Here is an 11,665-nt window from a genome sequence, read left to right on the forward strand (position 1 = left end):
GAGGAGGTTTGTGTGGGGGGGGAAGGGGTATTTGTTGGGGTATGGACTGCCGAATTTTATGTTTCATTTGTGTATGGCGTATTCGATTTTGAGGGGGGTTGGGGTGGAGGTGGGGAAGATGGATTATATTGCGCCGTTTATGGAGGGCATGACGGTGCAGGAGTGACTTGGAGCGCGGGCGGGTGGGAAGGCGGTGTTGTGAGGAGGTTGGGTGTTGGTGTTGAGGGAGGGGGTGGATGATGCGTTGCCGCTGTTTACCTGGCTTCGAGTTTACTGTTCGGGGGTGGCCAGTTTGATACAAAGGAATCCAAGTACCGTCGGCTCACATTTCGATCCGTGTGGCATCCAGCACCGAGACAGGCAGAATATAATACATTCTTGGTCATTCGAGCAATACAGATGCTTCATACATTAACCCTCGTGCACCGCTGTCGCACGAACCACCAGGTTGCATCCTGCCTTCGTACCAATCCCAAAGTTGTCCGTTTCAAAGAGGAAGTCCTCGGCCGTGGCGCCCTCGATCTCAAAGTCGAAACGGCGAACAAGCGTGGAGAGCAGCTGGTACAACTCGGCCCAGGCGAGGCTTGATCTGTTAGCACAGACATCCACGAGAAACACGAGCGTCACTTACTGCATCCCAACGCAAATCCTCGTCCCCTTGGAAAACGGCGCATACACCTTCTCGAGTGCCTTCCGGTCCGCAGGGTCCACCCATCGGTCAGGGTTAAAGCGCAGCGGGTCAGGATAGAACTTCTCATCGGTATGCATCAGCAGCGTAGTCATGCCAACCGGTGTGCCAGCAGGAATACGCCAGTCCCCATAAACCAGGTCCTTGTCGGTCTGGCGCGGCGACCGCGTGCCGATGGCCGGGCTCAGGCGCATGCCCTCCATGAGGACCGCGGTGAGGTACGGCAGCTTCTCGAGCGTCGTCAGCGGGATCGGGTCGGGCGAGGTAGCTGCGGCCGTCACGATCTCGGCCCGGACGCGTCGGAGGATGTCGGGGTTGCTGTAGACGTTGAAGAGGATAAGGCGCAAAGCGTTGGCGGTCGTTTCGAAGGCCGCGCCTGTTAGGGTGGCGATTTCTTCAAAGATGCGCTCAAACGTCTTATCGGAAGGCGGGAGCTTGGAGCGCACAATCTCGTGGATTACGGTGTTTTGGGAGTTGTCCTTGGGATCGGAAGAATTGGCCGCAGCTAGGGTTTCTTTGGTGTCTGCTTCGGATTGCTGACCGTGGGTGTTAGTCACATACTTACGCCGCCCATGTTGACGTTATCTTACCTGGAGGTACCGAAGGAACTGCTGGGTACCTTCGTCGGCTGTCTTCATGACCCAGTCGATCGGGATGGACCTCAGAGTCGGTCCGAACCAGCGGACGTGTTTCGTTGTACGCCAGAACACGCCTGCTCCCTGGGACGAAATGGACAGACCAATGCCCCAGTCTTCCAGGTCCAGCTCCTTGTATTCCTTGCCCGTAATGTACTCGTTTGCGATATCTCTGGTGAAGGCACTGGCCGCTGCGCCGAGGTTGAACGTGGTTCCGCTGTCGGCGAGAGTCTCGATCCGGTTGGTGAGCTTGTCCACATTTTTGCGGATGAGATCTTGCCGAGAGACAACCTTGGCTTTGGAGAATAGGGGGGCTATCGCGGCGCGGTGGGCTTTGTGGGCATCGTGGTCTACAAGCCGGGTACTTAGTTATCCGAGCCAGGGGACGTCGGTCATGCCGAATAACGGTGCCCATTGGGAAACGAGGGTCATACCTGCGCCGAAGACAGTGGAGCTCTTCGCCCCAAAAGCATCGTACATGAAGCGGTACTTGTCCCAGCGACCATCGTTGCGGTAAATCTTGTCATAGAACGCTGGGTCGATCACATGCAGTTCGAAGGGACTAATGCGAATAATGGGGCCTACTCGAGCATGGAGTCAGGGATACAATTTTGAGAGCTGGCTGCGGTTCACTGATAAAGTCGAATGCCTAACCGTATTGCTGGTGCAATTCCGCAATTTTCTTGGTATACTGTCCGTTCTGAATCACATCGTAGTAAGCTTCGTACCACCGCGAGACGGCAGCCAGTTTCGGCCCGGGAAATCGAGCGAGAGGGTGCAGGAACAGGCGATAGAAGGCGAGGGTTGCGTAGTAGGTGATGGCCGCCCCAGCCACGTTGCGCCAGCCGAGGAGGCTTCTCAAGCTGTTGATGTATTCCATTGCTCGCGTGAGGGCGGAAAAGGGAGGGGCAGACGAACGAGTTGACGGTTGGTCGTTGGCACCAACAGTCACTTTGAAGGTTGGCTTGTGGCTTCGGCTGGCTTAATAAATCCAGGGGTTCGTGCTGCAGGGAGCAAACCAACACCACCACGAAAGTACATGGAACCCCACACAATCACCGAAGACCAAAAACGACACCAGGATTACAAAAAGGCTCTGAGCAGAAAAATGGCGAGAATCTCACCGAAATGTTTGTCGCGCGAGCAGTGAGCCATCAAGGGAACGATTCGCGATGCATGCATCAGCGGCAGGAATCATCCCCACCACACGGCGTTCGGTGACGGCAAAAGCCGAAGGAAAGGGGGGGCCGGGTGCTTGTACTGGGGTATACTGTGTAAGGTACATTACTGGCGGCTGGAAGCTGCGGGAACCTCTCCATCCGGTCTTCCTGCATGCGCAATGCCCCGCCACGACGCGGGAGGGTGATTAAGGGTGAACTGAGACAACGAGACACTCGCAGCGCCAAAGTCCCAGGCAGCTGCCCTTCTTCAAACCTCCCCGCCCAGCTCGTTTTCTCGCTCCAATGCCGTGTAACGGGAATTCCCTCCTCCCGCGGCCTATCTTAAGTTCGACTGATACAACGCCCCTGAGGACGGAGGTGTTGATTGGGCGAATCTCGCTTCCTCCGCCCCCGCGCATACAGGGAGGGTTGCATTCGTGGCGTGGACTGTCCAGGCCGTGGAGGGCTGGCTGGCTGATCTCGATTCTCGTGCTGGCTCAAGTTGTATCCCGGCCCCATCGCGGTCCCGCCTGTGCCTCTATCCCCCACCCACCCATACGCCGTTGAAGCAGCATTGAGCAGCAGCCGGGCTTGGAAGACGGTCCCCGATTCTTCGATGCAAGACTCGGCGGCAGTGGCGAGCGCCTGTAAAATGCGGCGCAGTCGAGCCACGATGCGACCATGTGTCGTAGGTTCGGCACCTTGTGCCACGAGGAGTGATGGCCGCGCCGCTTACTCGCCTCGGTGCTGAGAAGAGATCGTGCGCACGCTTTTCGTTCCCGTCGTGAGCGTTTAAATGTGCCGACTCGACCAACCCCTGGACTGAGCCTGGAATTCACGGTTTTTCCTGTGTTTCCCCAGCAATTGGTTTTGAACCTGGTACCGTTACTGAAAAGCCATCGAAATCATGAACTTTCCGCCGCCGGTTAACCCGGAGGACCCCGGGTATGGCCCCATGGAGATGGGGCTGGCCTGGACCTTCACCGTCTTCGCCATGGCCGCCGTTGGGCTCCGCGCCTATGTCCGTCAATCACTAGCCAAGCGCCTCTCCAGCGATGACTGGCTCATGTGTCTCGCTTTGGTAAGTTGATGTGGAATGCACGGTACTTGTCATCATGGTTCGACAACCAGGCGCTGACCCGGTACCTCTAAAGGCGTTTCACATGATCTCCATGGGCTTCGTGTCTACTGGCTACTACTACGGCCTGGGCAAGCATGATGCCAGCTTAACCATGGACCAGATAAGCAATGTCCTGAAATGGTCATGGCTCGCCAACACGCCGGGTCTCTTGGTGTCCATCACGGCCCGTATCTCTATCGCCATCCTGCTGGTGCGGCTCTTCGGCGTCCACGAGTGGTTCAAGTGGTTCGTCATCGTCGTCACCGCCGCGTGCTCCATCATGATCATCGTCATCATCCCATGCACATACTTGCAAACGACACCAGTGAGCGGGAATTGGAACCCGTTTGATCCAAGTGTCACGCGCTGGAACCCAAAGATTTACATCACCATGGCTTTCGTCGGCCAGGGTAAGTCATGATCCTGACGATTACGGGAAGAGTAATCCCTAACGTCAACTCCTAGCATTCATAACATTCTCCGACCTGACCTTCGTCCTGTTCCCCGTCATCATCATCTGGCGGTTGAGGATGGCCCTGACCCAACGGGTGGCTCTCATCTTCCTCCTCGGCGTATCCCTGTTCACCATGGTCATGTCCATCCTCAAGACCATCGGCCTCCAGACCATCGCCGACCAGCAAAACGACCCTACAGCAACGGACGTCCTGTACAACGCCTCGCTCCAAATCCTCTGGTCCTGCCTCGAACAGGCCTGCGTCATCATCATGGGCTGCGTCCCGCCGCTGCGGTCGCTCATGAGGCTGGAATCGACACGCGCCCTGTCTGCCTCGCTGAGCAGTCTTCTCCGGCGTGCCAAGCCGTCCCAGACCTCCTCGAGCAAGGAGTACAAGCACAGCGGATCCGGGTATGCCGATTTGGAGATGCGTCCCGATCAGCTCGGCCGGCTGGGCGGTTCCTCCGCCGTGGCCATGCATGAGCAGGGGACATGGGACAGCCAGCAGGACCTGGTCAAGGGGAATGGCATGATTATGCAGGCTAACGAGTATTCTGTGTCGTACAGCCAGAGGTATGATGGTAATGTATGAGAGGGACGAAGGAATAGTCACGAGCATTGTATTCACTGTAGTTATCTGTGTACTTCTTTTTTCCTTGAGTATGGGACAGGGGCATGGGGGTTTTAACGGATGAAGGAACAAACATTTCACGACGTACATTAAGGGTTTGGCAGGTCGCAGGCACGACGCACATATGGCCTAGATACCTTCTCCTTTGCCGCTACGAATATGATAATTATTCATAAATTACAGTCCGTTCAAATCGTCGCAGCCAAGCGTAAACCTCCTTGGTTATGAAAGGCGCGCTGATTTGTGTATCTCAAGCATCTAGTACCAGATCCGTAGGTATGTCTTCCCTATTGCTCCATCCCCACTTCCTGTACACAGCCAAAAGACACCTGCCCAACTACCTAATAAAGCTAAACCGAGACCTAATTAGAACATACTAGTATACCAAACAACCTCATTCCTCATCATCCACTCTACGCCAGCTCACTCGCCTTCTCCTTCCCACCCTCCACATCCCCCGCCGCACCCCCCTCCTCCCGCCTCCTCAAATCCGTCCACCCCATCCCCCACAACACCACCCCACAAACCGCCGCCACCGCCGCCACCAAATAAAACACGCGATCCACGCTATCCGCAATCACCATGACAATCGCGGGCAGATCCACCGCCGGCACGATCGCGCGGAACCCCGTCGCCCCCGCCCGGATGATAGCCTCCGTGTCGAGGTGGCCCACCCGCGCCTGCAGCCCCGACCGCAGGCTGGCGTCGAAGATGACGTCGCAGAGTGCGAGCATGATGGCGGGCCCGAGGGACTGCGCGAAGATCACGAAGGCCATGCCGGTGGCCAGGTTGTCGGCGCCGACGGCGGCTTGCACGGCGAGGATGGCCTGGTGGTTCAATTGTTTGTTAGTTAGTGTCTTTGTGGTGGATTTGTGTAGGTAGGGATGGGTTTGGGATGGTTATGATGGGTGGACGAACCAGTTGCATGCTGAGGCCGGAACCGAAGCCCGCGATGATCTGGAAGCCAACCCACCATCCGGTTGGGCTGCCGGGTCTGAGGATGGAGTAGAGCCCGGAGCCTATGGAGAGGAGGATGGTGCCGGGGATGGCGAGGTAGATCACGTATCCTATCTTTTGCACTGGGTTGGAGTTAGTGCCCAAACAAACTTCCGGGGAGCGAAAAGGGTTGGCTCGAACTCACACAAAACCCCTGAAGCACCAGCCGCAAACAGCTGTGGCAGGATGGTGGGAAGAAGGTACACGCCGCTCATCATCGGGCTCGCGTCGTTGATGGCCTGGAAGTAAATCGGAAGAAAGAACGTGGCACCGTACACGGCCGAAATCATGAACGCCTGGTAGAGCCCCGACGCCCAGACTGCCGTCTGCTTGACCATGGACGGCGGAAGCAGTGCATCATCCCCCTTATACCGGTTCCAGAGGAGCCACACCACAAAATTGGCAGCCGAGCCGCAGAACAGACCGATCACACGGGATGAGTTCCATGGGTACTGGCTGCCTCCGTATTGGAGAGCGAGGAGGAGCTGCAGGACAGCGGGGGCAAACAGAACGAACCCGAGGAGGTCGAGGTAGTGGTGCAGATTCTGGAGCACCACCAACGGGTTCTGCTTTTTTGTCTGCTCGGGGATGCGAAGGATGAGGAGGGCTAGCACGGCAACGGCACCGACGGGGAGGTTGACGTAGAAGCCTGGAGGGGGGATAGGGGGCCTCTGAGTTAGTACCAAAGGATGCGTTTTGGCTTGGCGAGGAACGCAGGGGTACTTACACCACCGCCATGTTGTGTACGAGGTAAACGCGCCACCGATTAGGGGCCCTGCGACTAAACCAAGCTGGTTTACTATCAGAAGTCATCAGTAAGTGTCCAGGGGCCATTAGTAACGTCGTTGGGGCGAGTCTTACGTCCCATGGTGATACCGATCAAGGCTACGTATTAGCCCCTATTAGCGTCTTCCCTCGACAGACAGCGCTATCAGGTGGGTTCCCTCACCAGGGCGTTTCTCCAGCGGAGCACAGCTCGAGATGATGGTAATCGCGCCGTTAATAATGCCAGCCGCGCCGAATCCGGCTACTGCTCGGCCGACGATGAGCATGGCGGATGAGACGGCGGCGCCACAGAGAACGGAGCCAATCTCGAAGATACCGAAGAAGACAAAGAATGACCACTGTGTTGACGTATTATCATTAGTAACCCAGGGCCTGACCCAAGGCGGTTCCGGTGGTGGACAAACCTTGGTGTTGAAGTGTGTGTATATTTTTCCCGTGAGTGGCTGTGGCGCGGCGCTGGGGGCGGTCAGTCCGCTACATTCTTCGAGATTGGGATAGGTCTTGGAGATTACCTGCCAAATTGGTATGCGCTGGCGTACCATCCAACATCGGGGAGCGAGTTGAAGGTATCTGTGATGCGTGGGATTGCCTGGAATGAAAGCACAGAAAGACACTCTATGAGCGACGGGAGTGTTGAACAAGCGGCACGGCGAAACTCACCGTGCTGATAATCATGGTATCCAGGAGCATCAGAAAACAAGCAAGGGCGACGCTGGCAACAATAATGGCCAACTTGAAACCCGTAACGTATTCCTGTTCATCTGGCTGGATGACCTCCTTGTCCGGCACGGATGGGTCTTCGGACGGCGGCGTCTCGGTCTCAGGGCCGTCCCGGGCCGGCGGCGGGTTACCGGAAGGCATCGCGGTCACCGTACTTGGTGCTTTTTCACGGCTATTATTCACCTGTCAGAGGGGGGCGAACTTGACGTAAAAGCGGTTAGCGGCACTCACTCCATGTTGTTGACAGCTGTGTCGTCGGTTACTAAGTGTGGTCTCGGACGCCGAGTTTCTACAACGAAAGTTCACTTAGGCAGAACCGCGTTCCCCAGGTGACCTTCTCGCCTGTCTATTCTTTCTTTTTTTTTTGTGCCCGCGCGGGGAGAATGGTGTCATTTTCCGGGCTGGGGCCTCACCCATGATTTCCCTACCCAACGGCAGCCCGTACAGTCTGGAGTGATCATCAACAGGCTGCTGCCGATGCGGGTCAGGGTAGAACCATGCAGACTGGACGTTACCATGCACCAATTCATTTTGGACAAAATGCTGTGCGACAAACATGTGATGCGGTCACCACCTACCTGATCGGGTGGATGACAGCCCGACACGGTATCAACTGTAGGCCAAGGTCGTAATGCATGTACCTTGCTTGGATGGACCGGTTTTCGTCCTGCAGCTCCGCCCAGAAGCTGTGCCAGTCCAACATCATGCACCAGCAATGGTGTTTCGGACGGCTCAGCCCCAGGATGCCGTGTGACAGATCATTTTGTGAAAGCAATCCTAGGTACTCACGCACGGCTCGACAGGCAGTCCCCCAACCGCTCCTCAACCAACGAGCGTTCCAACTTCCTCGTAACCGGAGAAACACGCCGCTTGGGTGCTGGCAATGTCACACCCCTCTCGATAGTGATGTTGTATGGTATGGCAGGGCACTGCAGGGTTGGATCGGGCCATCAGAACCCGGCATGTGAAGGACATGATTCCGGGGGGAGTGGGCTCTCGGCAGAAATTGGGTCAAGGTACCGGTACTTGGGCCTCGATTCATGCATATCATGGCGTTTTGATCTCGGCACATCTTTGGCCTGGGCAATCACACCCCGGGCCGCGCCGTAAGCCACAATTCAACGGCTGGGGGATTGACGAGAAAAAGAGAAGATCACCCCACGGCACTCTAGTTCCTTGTCCTGTGCCACACGGTACCCCTCCCTATGAAACAGCGGGCGAGGCCTAGGGTCTGTGACGTCGTCTTGAACCATTAAACAAAAACGACAAATCTTTCCTAACTCGGGTGACTCGGACTGCTGAGTCTCCGCCGCGTTCTGGACCTTGGTTTGGTCATGATTAGCCATAAGCGGTTGGTTCGTCTGATATTGAGGTTACATCGAAAGAAAGATGCCACGTCTTTCGGCATGCACGGGCCGTGGTACTGCTCTCGGTTAGTGAGCATGTAACTAACGGGGAGGGTGTTGGGTTTGCCCTTCCGACCTTGGTTGCATTCAGCGCTTGTCGATCGTGGGAATTTTGACCTTGTCATCCTATTGGTCCTGGTGACGGCGTTGATTGTGAAAGAGCCGGACGACAGGAATAGCTTCGCCGTAGGGCTGCAGGAGGAAGAAGCGCCGGCTATGAGCCGAAGACTCTGATCCCGCTGGCGCTCGGTACACACCCTCTTGGAGGCCTTGACCGAGACACGCTGAAACCCCACCCCCAAGACGATGCTGACTGTGCCAGTCACACAAGTCTTGATATGCAGGCTTAGAGACAGCCGCACATGGGGACGGGCTCGCCCGAAACCAGTCGATCTTTCTGCGCTGGAATTGGGGTAATATCGGAACCCAGCAAACTGTCTCACTCTTCGTCAATCCCATCACCATGGCGTGGGTAGCTCAAACATTGGTGTTAGTGCTTGCCGCAGTTGGACTACTGTTTATCCAGTTTGCAGTGGCATACTTCCGGCGCAGTCAACGCAACAAACAGATATGGGCCAAACTCGACACCGTGGGTGTTGCGCCAGGGGGTGGCATGCTCGCCTGGGGACTGGGTATCATGAGGTCGATAACGTCAATGCAAGTCGTCGTCCATGACGGCTACGAGAAGTTCTCCAAGCTCGGCAAGCCGTTCGCCCTTCCCACTATGTGGATCGGCGGTGCTGTGGTGGTGCTGCCGCCATCGATGCTGCACTTGCTCAACCGGCCGCGGGATGAGCTCTCCAGCTTTGACGCTTTGCTTGAGAACGCACAGTTTCAGTACCTCATGACGGACAAGGACGTGTACGCAAACACCATCCACTTCGACATTGTCCGGAAGAACCTGGCCCCCAAGAACATGGGCGTTCTTGCTGGGATCATGGCCGAGGAATGGGACGCCGCGTTCCGGACGCATTGGGGGAACTCTAGGGACGGGACGGTGGTTAATGCGTGGGACTCAATGGTGAAGATCATCGCTCGTGCGGCCCTGCGGATTATGGTCGGACTACCCGGGTGCCGGGACGAGGAGTACCTGGAACGGTCCAGACTGTATGCGAATGCCGTGCTGGTAGATGCTTGTTTCATCAACTGCGTCCCCCCTGCGATCAGGCCCGTTTTGGCGCCGGTGATGGCGATGCGGGCTCGATACCATCAACGCCGGTTGATGAAGATCCTGGTGCCAATGGTGGAGGAGCGGTTGCAGCGGCAAAGGGAGAAGAAGGTCCAGAATAGCGATGATCATCCGGTAAGTTTTCAAGTCAACTTATCACGTTATGTATGGTTCAACTTGGTCTAACCTCCCCCAGGGCGATGTGATCCAGTGGTTGATAGCCGTGGCCGAAAACCACGGCCCGGAGCAGATGACAGCCCACAAGATCGCCACGCGCATCCTGGCGCTGACATCCATGTTTGTCTTCGCCATTGGTTGGGTCTTTGCCCACGTTGTACTGGACATCTACTGCAGTCCGTCGCGCGAAGAGTTTGTCAGTGGCCTGGAAGAAGAATGCGCCCGCGTCTCTGGCGAGCATAAGGGGCTAGCCACCAAGGAGGCCGTCGACTCCCTCTACCGACTTGACTCCGCCGTGCGCGAATCGATGCGCCTAAACGATGTAATGGTCCATCTGATGCCCCTCGACGTTTGGAGTGGCGAGGGTATCGATCTTGGAGACGGCGTCCGGATCACCGCGGGTTCAGAGGTCCGCACCGTGTTCCCTGCCCAGATGGTCCACATGGATCCGAACAATTACAAGGAGCCAGAGAAGTTTGATGCCTTTCGCTTCTCGCGGGATTTCGATGAGGCGGAGAATGCAGGCCACCCGCTGCCATCCGGAAAGAGAGAGCTCGTGACCAGCATAACCGCTACGTTTCTGCCCCTTGGATACGGAAGACATGCTTGCCCCGGGCGCTGGTTTGTGGCACAAATGGTTAAGCAAGCAACTGCGTATGTACTTCTCAACTATGAAGTTGAGGTAACCAAGAGGCCGGGGAAACGGCAGTCGCTGCTGAACTTTATGCTGCCCCCAGAAACAGCCAAGATGCGTGTCAGGTGGAAGCATGGGTAGACGGAGAAGGTCTCTGGAGCATAGTCTATCTCTTTAACAATTTAATACCTTCTATACTTGGGACGCATGGTGCACCCGGTGATGCAAGCTTCGTGACATTGATCAGGTCCGGCCAGAACACATCCGCTCCTCAACGAAGACCGTGATCGCTGTGGTAACTTGTGCGTAGCTCGGTAGCACCCTCCGAGTCACCAAGCTCACCGACCTTGTAAGAAGCCCCATCAGGGCCAAGGTAAGCACTTGGATGAAAGACACAGAACACCCCAATGGCGATGAGCATCGGCGCCGACTCAAACACCCAGAACAACCACTCATGGTTGAACGAGTATCCTCCCATGCCTTCAGCGAACTCGGCGACGCGGTAGATGCAACGTATCTGTAGTGTTCAGGTCAGCCCATCAACCCCTCACACATTATGGGTACCCATCCCCAAGCCAACAAAGCCCATCACCACAACGAAAAAGAGCACACATACCATAATCAACACACTCGACACCACCACTGCCCCAACCACCCTGCGCCACCCCCCCGGCGCATCCGCCCTCACCAACCCCCCCTCCCTTCGCGTCGCCATCCCCCAAAACCTCCCCAAAACCGCCAAAAACACCGCAAACGCCACCGGCCTGCAATACCAACTCCGCCAATCAACACATTGACCCCCACATCCGCCATCTCACCCCACCCAATTCTGCGATGCCGCCAGCCCCGACCCGCTCGCCTGCACCAGACAGAAGACCACATCACAGCACACAAACACGCGGGTGAGCCAGCGGGCGGGGATGCGCAGCACGCGGTGGCGGGTGCGGTCGCGGTCGAGGACGGCGCGGATGAGGCGGCCGAGGAGCAGGGTAGTTGTCGGCGGCGATGAGGATGGGCGCGAGGACGATTAGGGTGTGCGAGGCGGCGAAGGGAGGCTGGTGGCGGGTTAGTGGATGGGGGGAGATGGGGG

The 11,665-nt window shown here is 56.8% G+C and overlaps 4 protein-coding genes across 4 annotated transcripts; 2 read left to right on the forward strand and 2 right to left on the reverse strand.

Annotated features, from left to right (window-relative positions):
- Window positions 1–254: 254 nt before the first annotated feature.
- CHGG_02305 (uncharacterized protein) lies at window positions 255–2,203 on the reverse strand (the record flags this gene model as incomplete). The annotated part of the gene is made up of 5 exons (XM_001228820.1): window positions 255–273; window positions 632–1,224; window positions 1,279–1,673; window positions 1,758–1,904; window positions 1,978–2,203. 5 exons carry the CDS (start codon window positions 2,201–2,203, stop codon window positions 255–257), a joined length of 1,380 nt encoding a protein of 459 aa, XP_001228821.1.
- A 1,187-nt stretch (window positions 2,204–3,390) lies between these two features.
- CHGG_02306 (uncharacterized protein) lies at window positions 3,391–4,649 on the forward strand (the record flags this gene model as incomplete). Its single annotated transcript, XM_001228821.1, has 3 exons — window positions 3,391–3,564; window positions 3,638–4,013; window positions 4,069–4,649. 3 exons carry the CDS (start codon window positions 3,391–3,393, stop codon window positions 4,647–4,649), a joined length of 1,131 nt encoding a protein of 376 aa, XP_001228822.1.
- A 452-nt stretch (window positions 4,650–5,101) lies between these two features.
- On the reverse strand, window positions 5,102–7,426 carry CHGG_02307 (uncharacterized protein; the record flags this gene model as incomplete). Its single annotated transcript, XM_001228822.1, has 9 exons — window positions 5,102–5,515; window positions 5,607–5,755; window positions 5,848–6,333; window positions 6,412–6,483; window positions 6,634–6,808; window positions 6,875–6,926; window positions 7,010–7,059; window positions 7,131–7,362; window positions 7,422–7,426. 9 exons carry the CDS (start codon window positions 7,424–7,426, stop codon window positions 5,102–5,104), a joined length of 1,635 nt encoding a protein of 544 aa, XP_001228823.1.
- Window positions 7,427–9,059: 1,633 nt separating this feature from the next.
- Window positions 9,060–11,081, forward strand: CHGG_02308 (uncharacterized protein; the record flags this gene model as incomplete). The annotated part of the gene is made up of 4 exons (XM_001228823.1): window positions 9,060–9,899; window positions 9,961–10,623; window positions 10,886–10,924; window positions 10,974–11,081. The coding sequence occupies 4 exons, from the start codon at window positions 9,060–9,062 to the stop codon at window positions 11,079–11,081; spliced, it is 1,650 nt and encodes a 549-aa protein (XP_001228824.1).
- Between the last annotated feature and the right edge of the window lie 584 nt (window positions 11,082–11,665).

Source organism: Chaetomium globosum, genomic scaffold (genome assembly GCF_000143365.1).
Source record: "Chaetomium globosum CBS 148.51 scaffold_2 genomic scaffold, whole genome shotgun sequence".
Classification (NCBI taxonomy): domain Eukaryota; kingdom Fungi; phylum Ascomycota; class Sordariomycetes; order Sordariales; family Chaetomiaceae; genus Chaetomium; species Chaetomium globosum.